The following is a 20428-nucleotide window of genomic DNA, read 5'->3' as shown; positions in this document are numbered from 1 at the left end:
TAAAAATTGTAATTTTGAGTAATTGACCATAATTAAAAAAACAAAACAAAAACAAAACACAGAAACATATTTGAAAATGAAACAAATAGGCACATTTAGTGACCTATTGTGGAATCCATTCAAAACACCAATGACAGGATGCACAATTTTACAGTTTAAAGTATTTCTCTTCTTGGAAAAGCCTTCCAACAAAACATCAAAACCAATCTGTCCTACTACCAAGAATTTTCTGTAGAGCCTGATTTAGCCATTTCCACAGCGCTTTAAAACTCCACTGTCTTAAAACAAATAAACCACACTCTTGCACTGAGTGACATGCTTCTTTATCTTGATAGACAGTCACTATATTTTAAATCTCATTTACACTGCCATGCTGATCCATAATCACTGACGTGTCAGTCTTACGAAGTAAATACCCTTTTTACTCATTTTGATTCCTGTTTGCTAAAAACTATAGTGCCCAGCTGTTTAAGTAATGTTTAGCATTACATTTTTGTTTATTTACCTGGCCACTGTGCAGGAGACGTGTTGGGCTGAACAGACTCATCCATGCTGACAGTTCTGACTGTCTGCTTCTGATACACAATCCCAGTGAAACGATTTACATGACTGTGGGAGATGAAATGGGACAAAAAGAAGAGATGATCCCAAAAAGTCTTCATGAAGGCACAAAGCAAAACATTTATATTAGATGTAAAATGTTGTCTTGAAAAAAAATGGGTTAGGTGATCTAAATATATAATGCCTGTGTTTTACTTTAAATGTTTTAGCTTTTGTTCAGAATCCTGAGATTTAGTTTCTAAGAAAGAGGCTCTGCTGTCAGGCTCTGTTCTGTCAAGACATGAAATACTAATAGGCTGAATCTCCTGTTAGACATCCATTTTTGCTGTTTTGTAACAGAGAAGAAGCACTTCATGATCAAGTGCTCAAGTTTCAAAAAACACATTAAAAACCTGGATGGTCAGAGAGGATATTTTAACAGAGAATACGAAATGTGTAACCCAACAGAGAGTCCATTAAGTTCCTAACATTCAATAAGTCCCCCTTTAAAGTTCTGAAAAAAACAAAAACAAAAACAAAAACAAAAAACCCCAATTGCCTCCACATCAAAAAGAATTTGAAGGTAAAAGGCAACATCAATCAGAAGTGCTAGTGGCAGAAACTGTAGTGACAATCTATTCACAAGTCTTTAATACCTAAAAACATACATGGACCAAACAAGTAAAGTAATCTATAGGTGTATTAGGCTTCATATTGTAGTAGCTGTTGATTGTTTTCTTACCAGTCAATTAAATTAAATGCCCGCAAGGTTAACGTGAAAACACAGAGATAGAAAAGGGCAGAAAATGTACCAAAACACTCAACCCCTACAACCCAAATCCTGAAATACCTTTAACAAAATATACATACTCTCTTGCTCACATTTGAAAGGAAAAAACAAACAGCAGGCCAATGCTCAGTGTCTTGCACTTCGACATGTGACCGGAGGAGCCGGAGATCGAACTAACAACTGCAAGATTGGTGGACAACCGCTCTACCTTCCTGCGCCACAGTCACCCCACGTGAGTTCATATCATAGACTTATATCATAACAAAGACTGTGTTAAATTAGAAATAGCCTTTCTAATTTCAATAGACTGTTTAATTCCCAACAGCATGTGATAGATGGCTGTATGTGTGCATTTAATCACATCTTTGAGAGTCGTGGGAGGTTGGAAATTTGGTCAACCACTAATTAAAATGATTCACAGCTCAGCAGAACAGGCATAAGCCAAAAGGGTTATTTCACTTTCTACTTTTGGGTGTTTGTCTTCAACTGTATGTGTCCATTACCCTGTCATTATAAAATATGCTTTGTTACCAGCAGTCATGTCCCCTCCCCCCTGTTTCTTATTATTCTGCTCCAATAAGCTTTCTAACATATATACAAATAAAACCATTTTAACACTTTGTTTGCTACAGACAGGAAAACCGCAAATTACTCACAACTCTGTTACTCGGTGCTGTTAATGCAACCAAGTCAAGGCAAATGTGGTGGAATATGAACAATTTGAATCAAAGTTAGGCATGCTTGAAGACAAGAAGGTTAAATCTTGCTTAGAGAGGTTGTTCTTTAGATCCACTATGAGCTCAAACCCTTTTGAGTCAGGGTGCATATGAGCATTTTTTATGTGGCCTGTGACATGCAAAGATTCATGTCCCTGGATCCCAAATACATTTTTATAAAAACAGATGGCTTAAAAACAGCTCAAGGGTTGTGATGTAATAAAGTTGAGTAGAAAGATGCTCATTATATTGCTTTGCTAGAGGGTTAATAGGTTAGGGGATACTATATTCAGTGATTAAAAAAAGAAAAAGAATTCTTTGCTCAGACCCTTACCTGTAGGTGTGTCCATCGCAGAGACACTGATATATACAGGCAGACAAGGAGGCAGCCAAGGTGTGCATCACATAGATCTAAAAAAAATAACCTTTATTAAAAAACATGAACTAGCAATTATTTGCAAATATGAAAAAAATGAAAATGTTAAATGAAATTCATAGCTTCTCTAACAATGGATAAATCTGTATTTAAGACTGATTCACCTCATTGTTTACAACATCAGGATGTGGAGGAGAGTCAAGTGCATTGATTGTCTGCAAGATGTCATGAGTCAGGTTGGTCAGGTGGACGATGGGATTGGCCACAACTGTTTTTACATTGGCTGTACAAGCCATCAGAAGAGGGATCGAAGTGGGCTGGGAAACTGATGTCACCACTGATTGAATGGAGTCATCCTGTGGGCCCAAGTCAGAGAAATGGTGTATCACAGCATGTAACAAAAAAAAAAAAAAAAAAACTGTACTGAAGAGAGCCGCATGTGTGGATGACATATAAAGAGTGAAAAAGGCATAAAGACATTGGCAATGGAGGCAGTTTGTTTGAGTTTACCAGATTCCTGAACATGACTCCCAACATGTCAGAGTATCAAAGACATGTTTCTCATGCTTGAGGAGTCACATTCACTCACCATCTTCCTTAGCAGAAGCTCTGCAGAATAACTGAAGTTAATACAAAAAGAAAAACAGTAAAATTTCCTTGACATGAATATTGAAATTTGACAACTATGGGCTGGAGCAGGACAAAAGAGTCTGCTTTATTCCAAAACCAAAGTGAAGTGTGGGAAGGACCCCCAGTGCCTATCAACAGTGCTAACATTCAAGAGCATTGTTCCCATGTTGCCTCATTGAGTTGTTTACCTTCTAAAATTCCACCCAACCTTCTGATAGTCAGCCTAAGGCAGAACCTCCCCCAGAAGCCTGGAGATTCAGCACAACCTGTCAGCTGTTCCCGAAACTGTGTAGACGATTGCCAAAGGGCACTAACAAAGTCTGAGCATTTGACAAGCTATGAAATGGCTTCATGTTTGTCTTTCATTTGTACTTTCCTCCTCACCTGCCCCGTATTCTTCCCTTACTTTTTATTTTTGTGCAGGTTACTGCAGTTATTTTGGCTTCTAAGCAGCCAGTAATAGGACTAACAATACCACATTTGGCAAATATTTATCACGTTTGCTTGCTTTGTTCATAACTCAACATAATTTAAACATTTGGGAAATTCTAACAAACAAATTTTGGCGCTTTTTAATTAATGTATTAAAGACTTCTACTAATCAAATCTCTCACTCTCTCTCTCTCTCTATCTCTCTCACACTCTCACTCTCTCTCTCTCTCTCTCACTTATTTTCAGTGTGCATTTGTGGATGTATTATTACCTGGTGAGACTCTTGAAGCAACAATATAAGCTCCATCCGTACAGAAGCCAGTCCCCCACCATGAGACCCATGCAGGCTGCAGTAGCTCAGAAACATCCTCAGTAAAGGCTGGTTACTCTGCAGCCAGTGTCTCCTGCTCCTCTGGTTGTCAGCACGGGGGCTCCCAGGCTGGAAAACCATTTACTTTATTAGTTTTATAGACAAATCAATCAACATTACTGTAAATACACTAATGTTATCCAACTGGCTGGTGTTCAGATACCAAAAAAAAAAAAAAAAATTCCAGAGTGACGACTAAAAACAATCGTTTTAAAACAATTTACATTCATCTTTTCTGTCAACAAGAGATAAACTACTGGGTCTTTAAATGTAATGTTTTATTTGTGAATACACAGTAAGTAGACTGTGAAAGGATCGGTATGTATAATTAGGTTTATGTCTGAGACTGAAAAAATATCACAGAATAGATCAAAATTCACAACAAGTTGTCAGAAAGGTCTGGTTTGACAATAAAAGATCCAAGGGAGAGTGGTGCAACAACTCTTGAATAAAACAGTTATTTTGAAACTATGTCACGAAACACTGAGCCATTGTCTTAAATTTTTATTATAGCAAGTGTTGCATTGATTTTTTTCTCATGAACATCTAAGCATTCTAGAAGCAGTCAGGTCTGTATACCCACCTCTGCCTCCTCCACCAACCCTGAAACAAAAGCATCACCCTGGGCAGACAACTCTTGCAGGCAGGGCTTGTAGCTGCAGCACTGCTGAAGAGCCTCCACCTAGGGAAAACAGAATTGTATCATCAAATTAATTTATCAATCAATTAATAAAATGCATCATCCATGCATGGCAGTGAAAGCAAAATGTATGTTTCCACAGGGGAAGACAACAACTTCATAGGAGAAAACCACTGATGTTATTACTAAAGTGAGGTTTATATGTACTGGCAAAGTGCGCACAGAGATATAAAAACTTGAAAGAATGAACATCAAGACTGGAGAGATGTGGCAGTTATGCCAGTCATTAAAGTTGTATTGAGAGAACACAAAGAAGCAGCCAGACAAATGTTTTACCACACAGATATTATAAAAACATTTAAACAAACATGTTAATTATAATGACTTTAGAATTTAGGTTATGTTGTGTGTGTGCTTTCACCTCTCTTTCCAACCACTGATAAAGCTGATAACGTAGCTTTCCTCCGTCCAGTTCATATCCTGTTGACAGTGTCCGGAGCTCATTGGTCATAATCTTCAAGCAGGCTGCAAACTTCAGCTGAGCTGCCAAGATGTCATCAGGTGGTGCAATAAAGTCATTGCTCTCCTCACTATCCTCTCCCGTCCCCTTTTCCATTAGCGGTGACATGGCATCTTGTGTGTCCTGGAATACACTGGCGCTATCAGCAGTTCTATTGCTCTTTGCAGTTTCTGTTTTTTCTCCATCTTCATCATCTTCTTCATCAACATCTTTGTCACTGTCCCACTTCAGCTCTAAGGAATCATCTGGAATCGTCACTGACGGCTGGCTCCAATCAAAACTTAAGACTGAATCTGACTGGCTGTTGGATAAGCTGTTTCCATCAGACACATAGCCATTCAGAGCTGGCTGAGACCAGTCTAAATCTGATGATTGTCCAGTCTTACTCCCAACACTGAGTTCAGCAGCGATGTTTGTATCCTGCTTTTTGGGGACTTTGGAATGCTTGTGGACTTTGGGCATCTTGGACAGGACTTCAAGTGCTAGCATGGGACAACCCGCTTGCATATGTGCATATGCAGCTGTGAAAAACAGTCTTCTCTCCTCCAGACTGATGGAGTCAGCCCTGCGACACTCAGCGGTCAGGCCAACTCTAGCCTTGTCTGAAGAACTAAAATGGCGCCGAAGAAGGAGCGGGTGGGTACGAAGGTAGGTGTAAAAGTTAAAAGCCTCAGGGTTACACGTAGACACAGAAGAGGAACCTGTCATAGAACAACAGAGGAAACTGGCTTTTATCTGTATTGGTGGAAAAGACAAACTCTTTGTACCTGCAAGAAATAGCTGTTACTACATCAGACACAGAAATGGACCTATACTGTAGTTTATATGACAGAATCATTGTTGAACCTTTAGATAAATTGAGGAAAGCAGCTATGTGAGGACCTATACAGTGAGAAACTGCACTCACTTTAAAAATGGAGAAGGTGGAGTTTGGAGCTTAAAAGGAAGCAACTGGTGTACAAAAAGATGAGGCATACTGTTCACTCTTTTTTTATATTTTTGGGATAGGTTTAGCTTGAGGCCTTCGGCTAGCTAACTGTAACACAGAACAATTGCACGATTAGCATTTGTTCATGACTGTGATGATTATTTTTGCAATAAACCAACCAAAATGTTGTAGCAGATGCTTAATTCACTTTTAAAAAAGAATGAAAAAAAACCCCCCCAGCTTAACACTTTGTAAAGAACACGAGTAGTAACTAGCCATTTAGCTACATCATGTTCTTTTGGGCCAGATTACGTTTTTACCACAACCAGCCCGCCCTCTAGCCCCAATCTACTACAGGGTCTCAATGTGCTTCTTTTGGTCTGCATCTGAGGACGACTGCTGTGTTCAGATCTGCACGTATGAACCGTACCAAGGGGGAAAAGGAACAGAGTTTGAATTCCACTGGACTAAACAAGGTGGGTTTGAAAACGCCAAAAGAGAGCTCTGCAGATTTACCATGGTCACATTTATTTTCAACGGAGTCTGAAGTGGCCCTGTTAGCAGGCTGCTCAAGCAGAGTGTCCAATGCTCTGCTATAGTCCTCCAGGACCCAGTGAGCCATGCTCCGCAGGAACGGGTCCTCGTGAGCTGGAATCTGAAATATAGGGATAATTACAATGTCTCATTCTGGTCTCTACAGTGCTACAGAGTCAAACACAGGGTAGTTTGATGACATAGTAAAAACAATAGCTGCAGAGGCTGTGACATGCACAAGCTGTCTACACCTGTTTGTCTTGTCCTAGAACATATCGCTGGAGGATCTTTTTGTAGGTGGATGCCATCTCAAACTCAGACTCAAACAATCTGGAGATCACGAGGGCCAGTTGTAGATCCTGCATTTTTTCCAAGCACACCTGGAGGAAATTATAACACAAGATATCATTTCGGCAGTTACAACTTTTTCGTTTGTTTTTCTGGGAAAAAGGAAAGGAAAGAACCAAAGAGCCCAAATAAGAGAAGACGACCATGGATAGTTGAAATTGCTTTAGTTGCTTCAAAGTGTGAGGCGCATTTAAATGAGACTACCTCCCAGCCAGAGAGACTAAACAAAGTCAATGACAGCCCTTTGCCCGGGTGACGCTCATTTCCATAAAATGCTAGAGAAGCTCCTGTTACTCACACAGATGAAATAATGTGAGTCATTGCTTCAGGGACTTTCTAAACAGAAATAACCTTGAAAGAAATAAGAGGTTAAGTAAACAAGATACCAGGAGCAGCTCTCTTGGCATGTGAGCAGAAGGATGGTCCCCTGTATTTTTTTTTTTATGGCAGCCTAACAATCATACATTAAAAAACAAAGGTGCAAATAGGATTTTGTTAAAAAAAGATTGTAGAGAGAGTGAAGTCTACAAGTGCAGCACTGCTATTTTATGAATGTGATGACATGCTGTTAAAAAATTCTCACTAAGACATCCCACCCAAGAGTCAACTGCCAACATCAATAATTCTTCAGTGTATTGTGCTAAGCTCTTGACAATGACACCACTGCGGGAGTGTACAGAGCTGTTTTAATAATAAAGAGAACACTACAGACATACTGGTTTTGAGGTCTGCTTTTGTGAATGTGGTTTTACTCTTTTTAATATCTCATCAAATACTGCCCTTGACTATGACTTGTTGGGAGAAAAAAGGCACAATTATAATGCCCAAGGCCCTCTGAGAATGAAAATGAGCAGCACTTGATTTAACTCAAACTGAAAGCAAGATTTCGAAGTTAGGTTTAGAAGGCTGACAAGTGGCACTAGCAGCTGAAGGAACAAGTGCTTCTTGCAAACATTGTGTCGTGTCTTCTTTGCACTTGCCTCCACAGCATCCTTAAGGGAGCCGGCTAGAAGGAAGAAGGCTGCAGAGTGCTGGAACCGCTGCTTTCCCAACAGAGAAAAGGCATTTTTCAGTGCAGCTTTCCTCCATCGGTCCTCACTGAAGTTGTTGCGGAAAAAGTCTGTCATTTTGATATTGTTCTGGGACCTGGAGAGAGCAACATTATGGATTCAAAACAACAAACTGGTATCATAGGTCTTCAGCAATCTGACAGAACTAATCTTTAAAGTTAGAGGCAAATACTGTAATGACTTTATGCTTTATGTATGTGCAGCTGTATTTGGAATGCAAAATCATATTAGTTTTGCCTACCTGTACAATCCCCAGACCACTGCCTTCTTTTTCAGTGCAAGGTAAAATACAGCTGCATCCAGAGGATCATTGCTTCTTTGAAAAGAAGCCTTGGCAACCTTAAACAATATGAGGGGAAAAATACATTCAACTCATGCCTACAGTATACAATCTTATATGGACAACAAGTTAAAGTTTTATGGGTGTTGTCAAGAGGCAGCTTTCACTTTCACAGCTTAGTGCTATAGTGTACATTTCGGAAACATCAGCAAAAACTCTCTTTCACTTACATGACACCACTTCATTAACAGTATGAATAAAACAATAGATATTTAGAATGTAGTGCTTGTACATAAATGGCTAACCTTCATAGCCCTAAGGTCTTTACACATTAGAAAGGACTCCAACAAAATACACAAAAGAACTGAAAATTTGGAGGTTAATTAAAAGCACAACTATTCAAATGTGTGCAACTAAAAAACTAAACTAAACAAAATAATGTGACAAATATGATTTTGATAAGGAGATGAATGAGTACATCACATGTTAGTAAGAAGGGGAGAAAGAGATTTTTACAGCTTAGTGCAGGAGTGGCTGGTACGTTTTGGATGACAGAATTCCGGTGGGACAGTTTTAGAAGTTGTTGATGATTCTGGCACCGCATTTGAAAAAAATCAGAGAAGCAATTCCAGGAAGCCAATTGACGTAAAACAGCGCCTTGCCATGTTTCTGAGGTACATATTGTACTTTAATAAAAAAGATTAATGACTATGTTTATCTTACAAATGAAGCAGTGCGCATTTGACAACAGTGCTGCAACTTGAGTGAAACAATTAGGCTAACAACGGTAGATGATAATTAGTGGTTGTGATGCTTTAACACGATTATAATCTCATCAAGCACAAATACGTTTTCACATATTTACAGTATGCACCATGGGCTCACTTGTAAGAAGGAGTGCCCCCAAACATTAAACAATGCTAAATGTTTTTGTTTGACACTACAACAACCTCCAACGGGATTGGTCAGAGGTGCTCCAGCTGCAAGTGAAACGTGAAAGAAACTGGGCCTGGGGATTTAAAAAAAAAAAAAAAAAAGTCTCTTTTCCACATAGTTAAATCTACTCTTGATGTGAAATGGTTCGTGGGCAGTTTATTGGTTTGAAAAACATTTCTGACATGTGAGAAAATCACTTGGGGAATTTGGGTCTAGTATGTAAAGACCTTGAATGTATAAAATGTTTGTATGATTATAGCATCTTTAAAATATTCTGTGCAAGTTTTTTTTTTTTTTAAAGAATAAGGAGTCAAGAAAAGAAGATGGACCATGGTGGAAGATGTTTGACATGCTTACTTACAAATATCAATGTGTATTACTATTTCGCTTGTCAAAATAGTTGGTAATTATATGGGTCACTGAGAATCAAAAAGGTAATTAGAGACAATTAAATTGATATAAAATGGTTTACTCACCTTCTCAATACACCTGCGCAACTTATTTGTGCTTCGCAGCCACCAGCCCACACCCATGGAGCGCAGCTCAGGCCAGGTGGGCTCTCCTTTTTGCAGGGCAGGAAGCATGTTCAGCAGTTCCTCCTCAGCTTCTGAATGGAAGGCCCAGGCATAATGGCATGGTGAGAGGCCTGTAGGAAGATGGTAATGACACAAGGAGAATTTTCATTATTGTACAGGTAGAATATTAACATTATGTGGCAAATTTAAGGGGAATTTTGCAAGATGGCTATAGCTTATGATGCTATAACAAAAGCATCTTGCATGTGAAAATGCACAGTAAATTCTATATATTTAAAAAAGTCAGTTGTTGTAGTACCGCCTCTTTTAGTTCTTTTTTTTTGTGTAAAAGCATTACAAAAATCTCTGTGTGGGTCTTAGTAGGCAATAACAACCTCAATAGAACAACAACACCTTTTTCACCTTGACAATATTTAATTAACAAAACCAAAGCCAAAAAAGAAAACACATTTTTCTCTCTCACTCACACACACACACACTCAAAAATTTACAATTAAGTCTTTATAGAGTCACTGTCCTAATGCAGAGGTACTGGGTGGTGTTGTATAGCGTTGTCTTGGTAGCAGCCTGGTGACATTCATATAAGATTTATTAAAGAAATTATGGAAAGGCATCAATAATTTCACTGTGTTCTGGCATGGTACTTCTAAAATCAGTGGGTGTTGTTGTGTTAAAATTGTTAAAACCCTCCTTCTTACATATTAAGCTCGGAACAGTCAAGCTCCATCATATAAATGGTAAATGGCCACTTATATAGTGCCTTTATCCCAAGTGCTTTACAATGTGGATTCCCTTGCACCCATTCACACACTGATTGACGTGGCGGTGGCTGCCACGCAAGGTGCTCACCTGACCCACTGGGAGCAACTTGGTATTGGAAAACAATATCATACTCATAGATATTGCATCCTCGTTTGCACCAGTTAAAAGGTTTTTAAACCACTATACCAATGTACCTTGCCGTAGCAACTGTGCTCGGTGTGCTGGAGGCATGGAGGTAGATAGGAAAGTATGCAGTCTGACGGCCAGCAAGAATTTCAGACCACACTCATCAAGCGTCTCTCCACCTGGTAAATGAATAACAGACTGTGCTTACTGATACATTTCACCATTTTATTAAATTATATGAAATGGAGAACTTATCTAGTGCATTTCTATTAATAAGAAGAAATGTTTTCCATGTCTACTGTTCTGCTGTACCTTTGCTCTTGTCCTGGCTGTCTTTGAGGTCTGTGCTTGTCGTAGCAATGGTGTCAGCCAGCGCCATAAGAGACATCTGCTCCATACGGGTTAATCCAGGCAAACTGGAGTGGAGGAGGTGGCTTGACAGAACCTGGGCATGTTCTGGACCAAAATATGTAGGACTGTACTGGGACAGGTCAATTACCTACAGACAGGAAAGGTGACATTGGACAGCCTGTAAACTTGTAGGGTATTTCACGTTTAGAGGTATTGTGTGACGGCCAGTTTCAATAGCACAACAGGATGCGATGTAAATACACACCAAAAATAAATGTTCCCCCTTTCAATTAAAAATAAAATGTAAGTAATATTTCACATATGACTTTCTATCCAGCTGCTACTATATATTATAGTATATAAGCGTACAGTGTTGGAAAAAAAAAAGTGTGACTATATGTTTTAGACACTGCAGTCCATCTTTTCCTCATAATAATGTTGAATGTACGACACATTTGACTGATATGATAGCATGCTTTATGGTAATTTTCTTATCGTTTGACACCTAAGCTGAATTATCAATAGGTCAATCTGATCATTGGGCCATAACTAGTTTCTTAGCTTTCCCTACTCACATCCTGCCTTCTGCTACTTTGAGGAAAATGGTCTGATGTCTGACCTTCTCCTGCAGCTCTTGCTGCTACTACACTGGACAGTGGACACCAAATAATTCCTGTAATGGAATGCTTATTATTTGATTTCAATTTGATTTTTAGCTGTGTTTCTCTGCTGATTAGAACTAAAACTACTTTCCTGTGTTTGACTGTTCTGCATACAAACTTGTGAAAGAGAGTAGTTATGGTAATTGTCCCTGTTTCATAATACCTTTCAGTAATTTTATAGGTTGAGTTATTATATACCTTTAAATCCGTTTGATTATGCATTTAAAAAAACATAATTAAACTGTGTAGATATTGTCATAGGTTCAGAGATGTAGCAGTACTAAGAATGTAGTGAGCTGAACCATTAACATATTATTTTAGATCACTTTAGACACATTTAAAGGTTCTAAAGGAACTAACTACTTATTTTCTGACACCCCTTTTTTTCAGTTAACTCTGATACACTGTGCTCAACACTAGACCCTGCAGTGTTAACAGCCTGCTAGCTTGACTGCAAATGGTAGATTTGTTTTGAGTATTCCATAGCATGAGTGGGCAGTGAATCGGTAACATATGTTAACAGAACACAAGACTCTGAAGCCGGGATAAAATGTTACAAAAGCTACCCTACAATTCTGTGGTGGTCTCGGGTTTCATATATTTTGTCCTTGTTCTGCATGTGTAAGCTCAAATTCTTATGGTGACTTGACTAAAAATATGGAAGACATATGCAATCTGAAATTAACACCATAAGACTTTTGTACGTTCATTATTCAGCAAAGCCCTTTCAACCATGCAAAAGCCAACAGACACCCACCTTGTTCCCTTTTTCCTCTTGATCATTGTCTAGAGGGTCTACATCGATTATGCTGTGTATATGAAAGAGGTCATCATAAGCATCTGTGTGACTGGAACCATGCCCACTATCTCCACTTACACTACCAACTTTACCTGTAAGGAGGCACAAAGCAGAAAAAATTACATGAGACGTGTGTTTCATAAGAGAACTGAAGAAAAATCGTTTCCTGCTGAGGAGACAGTACATCAAATTAAAAATACCAAGAGCAGGATTTTTTGTCACAATACATTTCTACATTATTGTCACTTTGTGTCTCCAGAGACACAATGAGGAAAAACCACGAGACAAAAGAGCAGGATATTGTTTTCAGCCTCTTGGTAAAACTGGTAGCTTCTATTCCACTGTAAAACATGGTTTCTGTTTGTTCATGTACCCGCTTAAAAGTATTTGGTAAACTGGTGAATTAGCATATGTTTGCCAATTTTTTCAATGTACACAGATAAAGTTATAATCTTCAGTTTTCTCATTTCTAATATCATTTACACAGTATTTGGGACATTGTGTTAAATGTTAAAATGTTTTATCCTTTTTTACCCCAAATATGTGGTAATTTTAAGCAACACATTTCAAAACAGTTGAGATAGAGACCTGTTTATTGGTGCTAAAAAGTAACATTACAGTAATCAATCAATTACATTCATCTGTGACCTAGTAAATTACTTTCAAAATTCAATAATGACATAACAGTTACTAATGAAGCAACACATAAATAATGGTTGCGCTCTGGTGGGAAACTACTGACTACTATGTGTCGCACTTTCCCTCACCACAATGAACAACAGCAACAGACACCTGCCTCCAGCAGCAGGGACAATGATTTCTATGCTCCAGATGAGAAGGACGTTGGGGTGCTTGGACGTTGGGGTGAAAAATGGCCATCCTGAATCATCTACCTACAATAAAGGCTACATCCACCATCGCCCCATATGGCTCATCAGCCTGGGCAGTATTGTGCTGACTCCAAGGAGATTAGCTTAATTGGTTAACTGTACAGCCATGGTTTGATGAATGTGTTTAACCTGTTAAGCGCAGTTCATGTGCCACTTGAACATGCATTTTCCTGATATGAGGGCCATAATTTAGTGGCCTTAGGAAGACTAGTCTTTCTAGGAAATTGATTTTGTAGTCTGTGTTTTTATACATTTTATGTATTGTTTATATTATTAACCATAAGCAGGTATTTTGAATTAGTTTTTACTCCCAAGTTTTAATCTTTTATTCTTAACTAATTTGAAAATTATGTTATTGCATACCCACCGGATTTTGGCGACGTATCTTTATCAGCTGCTAGAAGGGCATACAGAGGTAAGGGGGGGATGGCGCTTATCTCTGTGTAGTCAGGGGTGGAAGTTTCTGCTTTGCTGAACATCCTTGAGTCCCTGGCTGTGCTTCCTCCAGCACTGATTGTCCGAGAGCGGACACGTTTCGCAGGATTGGTCGTACTGTCTTTGAGAGCCACAACTTCTCCAGCAATGCATTTAACCAGATGGGAGAGGATGGCTTTGGCACGGTGCACCTTTAGTGATATACAAATTAAGTTACACAATTTGCTTTGTGAAGCAAATACATTTTTGTCGTTAACAAATGTTGACAATTACATGGAAATGTCATTCCTCTTAAATGTAGAACTGATCTGCTGCTTCTACAGGTTCCAGCCTTTTGATATTAAATTAGATTACTAGAGAAAACTGTCCTGCTTTATCAGGTATTTGCAGGTTATTCTTTTAAAAAAAAAAAGCTAAGCTATATCTAAGTATAGACAGTAATTGACATACCTTCCCTAGGTCCATGAGCTCTAGTAACTGTACAGGGTGATACTGGGGAAGGGTGGGAAAGAGTTGGTGAGCTGCTTCGAACAGACCAGAATCTTCCATCTCTATGGGCAGGTCATAAGCTGTTCTCTTCCCACTGAGTTTTTGAGACAGACTCATCATTGATCTTGTCAGGGCCTTTCTGGGTGGGGCCAGTAAAGACATGGGGACCCCAGGGCCGACACCCTCCTCCTGGCTCTGTTTAACAGCAGAGATTATGGAGGACACACTGCTGCTGATGTCTGTGTCTTGGCCAGTGACAACACTGTGTTTGGGTGGTGCTGGTGGCTGCCATTGGGAGTACACGTGCATTTCACATTCCATGCCTACTACCAAGATACCATCTCGCACCCAAGAGAGAGAAACAGGGATGGGTAATGAGCCTTCAACAGAGGATACCAGCTCTACCGATCGAAGCAAAACCAGGCGCGACAACCTCTGGTCTCTACTGACATCAGATGGCAGACCAAGCTCTGGAGGTTTCCCGGAGAGACGACCATACATATGAATCTTTGTCCCAATACCAACGGTTAGAATGTGTGATCCATCCTCCTGGGAAACCCAATCCAAATGGACCAGGTTCTTACTAGTAGAACCAAGACAGTTCTCAATAGGTAAAGAGAATTCCATGTTACTTGGAATACTGGTGCCTCCAGCTTCACTATTGCTAATACCATAGTTGGCTGTGGGATCTGTGCTGTCCAGGACTATGATCTGTTCTAGAATCCACTGTGAGCCACCAGTGGACTCACACTGAAAGATACCAATGTGTACCAATGGCTCTCTAGTGTTTGCCGCATTGGGGCTTGGAGAGAGATTTAGGCTGTGCTGCACATTAAGGGTTGGAATTAGATGGGTGTTGTAGGGGGACGAAGCCAGGGTAGGAGGAGAAGTCGACTGTTTGTAAGTGTTCTGATAAGATTTTGACTTCAGAGATGTATTTGTCATTTGCCTGTAGGCAACTGCAATCCTTCCAGTGTGACAGCAGCTAACCTCTATGGGGAGACCAGGTATGCTTACTGCACTGCAGTTAGGAAGTCTCTCCTCCACCAAGAGAGGCCACTCCTCCCACTTGTATATTAAGTTGTCCATATTGCAGGTCTCTGACGCCACAACATTACACCTCCAGAAGCGTACCTTTCCATCAGAACAGGAAGTAGCGAGAAGATAAGGCACACAGTCAGCTGGCAGAGAACACGATGCACTCAGGTGACCTTGGAAATGAGTAAACAGAACACAATTAGCCAATGAAGCTTCTTTAATCTCTTAATTCACTTAGACTTAATTTCAAGTTTTCTGTCACCTTAAATATAGCTAATGAAAATGTTTTAAAAGTGTAGATAAAAACAGTATTGGGATAATTACATAACCATGGTTCTCCATGAGTGGCATGTGCCACTTTAGAAGCACATTCAGTATGAGTTTTGTTTTACATATACGTGGGGGGATTTTGAAAATTGCACTGTTGAAAATAATTTTACACTTTTTGGTCATTTTAATAGCTGTAGATTTGGCTTGCCAGTTAAATAAATGTCTGTATGTCACTAAAAGATTTGTTTGAATGTTTGTATACTGAAGGAACAATTCTTTAGAAATTACGTTTCCATTGGCAGCATACAGTTTGCCCTTTAGTCTATACAGGTCTCAGTAAATCTCTCAGTAGCTGTTAAATTTCTTAATGTGTACCCGCTATTAGACTGGCATACTTTCACTGAGAACCTTGTTATAATTCAATTATCAAATACAGTTTAGGTTTGAAAAGAAATTATGCTTATTACTACTGTAATACTACTAATAATACGATACTTCTACTATTAGTATTGTCCGTTGTCAAAAATGGACTGTACGTAATTCTCCAAGCAAAGATGTTGCTGCATCTAACTAACAGAGAAAGACTGTAGAGTTATTCATTTTGTGTGTGTGAGGGTGTGTGTGTGTGTTTCTTCATTGTCCCTTACCTACTGAGGGTGTAACACTAATGGCTTCCACCCCTTCTGGCAGAACCAGCTCTTGGCTGCACAGGCTGTGTTTTGTGAGGCTAAGACGACAGGCACTCTGCAGATTGGAAGTGCTGGGTTTATTCTTCTGAGTTACTGGAAAACTGTATGTGTCAAATACAGACTGAGAGCTGTTCATTGGAGAAGCTGTGGTGGCATCCTTCTCTGTCTCCTCTGTTGAAACCCAAGTGGGAAGAGGAAATATTGCTCAGAATAGACTCTCTTAGTGAATTCAGTTCACAGAAGACTTGTAAAGCACTGTCCACAACTTCTTATGGTGTTCAAAAACAATGACTATGTCTAGATGCTCAATTCAGTATAATAATCCATACATCAATTATCTTTAATTGCTTATCCTCTGTGGGGTCATGGAGACTGAAGCCTACCCCAGCTGTCACTGGGCTAGAGGCAGGGTACACACTGGACATTTTGCCATTCTACAGTACTGTATTTCAGGAGCAACACAGAGAGACATACACAGACAAAAAAGAGAGTATCCAGAGTATCCAGATACAAGAGTATCCAGAAGATACCCATGCACACTTCACACAGAAAGGCCACACCCAGCAGCTAGATTCAACCCTTGGATCTCATAGCTGTAAGGTAGCAGAGCTAGCCACCTCACCACTTTGCTGCCTAGAGAAATAACTTATTAATTTACTTATTAAACAGTGTTGAAAAGAGGCACCAGTTCATGTGACCTTCACATGGGTCATTTAACCTGCCATTCATCTATCTGCTTAGGAATTAAACAAGAAAATAGACAAAAAGTGATTAGCTAATTCCTCAGAACTGTACGTCTTTTGTTACTCACCCATGGTGACAGGTTGAGCAGCAAGATGAAGATGCCACATATGAAGGAGTGAGCGACCAGTCGGGGTCAATTCAACCACCACCAGGAAAAAACGTGCTGAGAAGGCTGGCTCATTTGAGGCTGCACAGATAAATAGAGAATATTCATATTAAACCTGAAAAATATGTACATTTGCAAGCACTGAGATAGTTAAATAATAATAATGTGTATACCAGTATGAGGAGAAAGAGGCGTTTCCTGCGTCATATCTGTTCTCTCCCTGCCAAGGATCAGACCCTCCTCAAAAACATGCAGAAGCTGGGTCTCCTTCCCGTGCTATAGAGAACAACAGCAGCTAATATGAGACCACATGCAGATAACATAGTTTAACAACTATGGAGCATAAATCCAGAAACACTGACACATTGTGTTAATATCACACAAAGACACACACTCACACACACACAACTGGAGGGATGACAGATGGTTAAATATACATCGTTAGTGCTACCGGCTCTTAGTGCTACTGATGCTGCTCCTCCAGTGAATAGCAGTTTGTATGAGGTGTGTAAGCAGGACACATCTAAAATGGCAATGCCGTGGCCTGCGGCCCAGGAAGGCGATGGGGTGGAGCGGGACCTATATGATTGTAAGAGGGCTTTTGCCAGCTAAGCAACTTTTAAAGGCAGTCCTGGCCTGCATGAAAAAGATGAGCCTTTACTGGTCTAGTCCTTTCAAAAGTAAAATCCCCACCAAAGGTTATTCAAAACTTAAAATAAATAACTCAGGGGATGAATGAGCTGGTGCTAACATAGCCCCCAGCAGGGAAGCCTTCGGTGGCTTATCACCTTCACTGCTGCGATTTTCCAGAGAATGTACAAATATGCAGGCCACTCTGTGCGCTCCCTTAATGCACTTACACTGATGTCTGCATACCAGGCAGAAATCCTGGAGGACATGGGTCACCGGCTGGACTCAGGGTCTTCTAACCCTGCTCTTTGGAATGAGATCTGCATTGTAAATTACCTCATATTACGCCCCTCCAGGGAGGCAGTCCAGGTCTCTGGTCGAGTGATGGGGCTGGCAGTCTCAGGAGAGAGAGCCTTCTGGCTAAATGTCCTTCAGAGGAGGCTCAACAACTTAAAACCTTATGCCCAGACCAGGCCTTGCATGTTTATCTGGATAGGACAGCATTTAGGAAAACAGACCCATGGGCCACTCCTCAGCCAGCTTCTCCTCAGAGACTGTCTCACTGGATCGTGTAGGCCATATCTGTGTCATATAGGTGCAGGGGAGTTCGACCTCTACTAGGGCTAAGGGCTCACTCCATTAGGAGCAGTGCAACATCATGGGCGCTGTTTCATGTTTTGTCAGTGCAGGACATCTGAGACATCTAAAGAGTGTTGGGCTACTCCACACTCATTTGTGCTTTATTATAGACTGGATATTGCAGGAACATTGCTCATGAAGTGCTGGAAGCACAGGGTCCAGCTTAAAGTTTGATTCCAGACTACAGCTGCATGCATGGTTCAGGAGATCTTATGCAAATATGGGAGTGGGCTATATCTCCCATAGTGAAACTCCGAGCGAATGTTGAAAAAGAACATTGGGTTCCTTAACGTAATCCCTGGTTCTTTTATAACAGAGTAAATTGTTTTACCAATTTTTCCCTCCTTGCATAGACATGGAAAGAAATCGGTATAGAATGAGTTAGGAAGGGCAGTCAGCCATGATGATAATAGGAGGGCAGAGCCCGAAACACAGCTTGATCTGTGTCACTGACAGAAGTGTTGTCATTGAAGCTTCCGTAGTTGGTCACACTGAGGCGAATCCCATAGTGAAGCTGCTCACTCTGTTATAAAAGAATCAAGGATTACGTTAAGTAACCCAAAGTTCTTTTGGGTTCATGCATACTTACAAAGTCAGTAATGGCATCCAGCTCTATGATACACCCTGGTTTTGCTGTAGATTGCTGGCTGATAATGTTGAACACTTCTCCAACATATTTCTGAAGTGAAAGATAAAAAAAAAAAAAATTATTATCTTGGTAAATTTACATACATACATTATTGCATGCTTTGACCTTTATTTTTATTAGCTTTACAATATACACATGTTACATGTATGACTTGTATAAGAAATAGAAATAAAATTAAGAACAACTTTTTGATTTAATAAACTATCTATAATAAACTATATCGGGTTACAAAGATTACTACTATTCATATTTATTTAACTGTACTCATACCATACAATAGCATTTTCCTGCTAGTCCATAATAAGGGTTCTAGAGGAAGCACTTGTTTTGTTGTTAGTGTATACAAAAATAACTGGCTATAAACTGCAAAGTTTGTTTAAAAATTCAGATGACTTACTGATATCTCAGGGTTGGAGAGTTCACTCAGGAGTTTCTTAGCTTCAATAACAGCCTGATACAGCCTGAGGGATTGGCCATCACTAGCCACAAAGCAGGCGCTGGGGGAGTTACAATATACACCTAAAAGGTTAAAGAAAGAAAATAAATTTTGAATTTCAGTCATCAAGTTCATAGTTATCCCAAAGTTCTTCATTGACAAATTAACTTGCTTGGGGTTCTGGAAGAAGTTTCACCCCTTATCCAAAAGGTTTCATCTGTTCTAAGTGAATGGTGGGGTGTTCCAGCCTATTTAAACTCTGCAACGTCATTAACACTTTGATGGTCATTGAGAACACTTTTGGGTTGGGCTGTGCTTAAGGTCACAAGTTAAACACTATGTCTTCATTAAGCCAAGTATATTCTAAACTGCTTCAGGCAGTGCAGGTTGGTTCTGCATACAATATATGTTCACCCATATTAAAACATCAATAGACAGAGAAACGGGTGCTCCTCATCTTACTGGGAATCTTTGTAGGTCACTGCAGCCTCACAATACTAGCCAACAAGAAACCGTTACCTTAAAAGGGCACACTACACGAATTTTGGCTGTGTCACAGAACAAGCAAACATCCTTGAAGTTTGACTACTTGCACTACCTGTCACCTCCTCTATGGGTAGTGATAAAACAGTGTTTAGTTTTTCCTATAAACACTACCGAGTCAAGCCAGATTTACACACTCCAGAGATCAGCTTAGAAAATCAGATTTTCCTTGCTCAGTGTACATATGGTAAAAAAAAAGAGTGGCTGTGAAACTGCTTTGGCAGGGGTGTCAGGATCATATTGTAAGCAGCTGATAATGATGTTGTAGAGCACTTCCTCTGTTAGAGATGTAGTTCCTCTGTTGAAGTAGTTGCTCTGTTGAAGTAGTAACTTTTTTAATGACAGGTGAGTTCTTCACAAGCTTCAAGCAAGTCTACCTGCCCTTGAAGAGCATCTCTGGGATACAGTGTATATAACAAACAAGAAAATATACAAAAGTCTTATTCTAAAATCTTATATGCCAACAGTATAATTAGTGGTATACTACATGATATTGAATATTTAAAAGGAGTTTATTAATAAGC

The 20428-nt window shown here is 39.7% G+C and overlaps 1 protein-coding gene across 2 annotated transcripts in view; it reads right to left on the bottom strand.

Moving 5' to 3' along the window:
- LOC137135572 (dmX-like protein 1) overlaps positions 1-20428 on the bottom strand; it is a 51367-nt gene that overhangs the window by 15666 nt on the left and 15273 nt on the right. For both annotated transcript variants that reach the window (XM_067519844.1, XM_067519843.1), the window contains exons 14-34: positions 19323-19444; positions 18866-18955; positions 17181-17283; positions 16969-17088; positions 16116-16328; positions 14122-15371; positions 13604-13862; positions 12305-12438; positions 10847-11033; positions 10603-10713; positions 9587-9756; positions 8136-8233; positions 7805-7970; positions 6728-6856; positions 6459-6597; positions 4916-5715; positions 4438-4536; positions 3756-3923; positions 2587-2778; positions 2381-2457; positions 506-609 (exon numbers count right to left, since the gene is read on the bottom strand). In XM_067519844.1, coding sequence (XP_067375945.1) covers positions 506-609; positions 2381-2457; positions 2587-2778; positions 3756-3923; positions 4438-4536; positions 4916-5715; positions 6459-6597; positions 6728-6856; positions 7805-7970; positions 8136-8233; positions 9587-9756; positions 10603-10713; positions 10847-11033; positions 12305-12438; positions 13604-13862; positions 14122-15371; positions 16116-16328; positions 16969-17088; positions 17181-17283; positions 18866-18955; positions 19323-19444 — 4731 coding nt within the window. The remainder of the gene's footprint in view (positions 1-505; positions 610-2380; positions 2458-2586; positions 2779-3755; positions 3924-4437; positions 4537-4915; positions 5716-6458; positions 6598-6727; positions 6857-7804; positions 7971-8135; positions 8234-9586; positions 9757-10602; positions 10714-10846; positions 11034-12304; positions 12439-13603; positions 13863-14121; positions 15372-16115; positions 16329-16968; positions 17089-17180; positions 17284-18865; positions 18956-19322; positions 19445-20428) is intronic.

The sequence above is a fragment of the Channa argus genome, chromosome 11 (genome assembly GCF_033026475.1).
Source record: "Channa argus isolate prfri chromosome 11, Channa argus male v1.0, whole genome shotgun sequence".
Lineage (NCBI taxonomy): Eukaryota > Metazoa > Chordata > Actinopteri > Anabantiformes > Channidae > Channa > Channa argus.
Note: the sequence above shows the minus strand (reverse complement) of the source record. Positions and strands in the feature narration are given on the sequence as shown.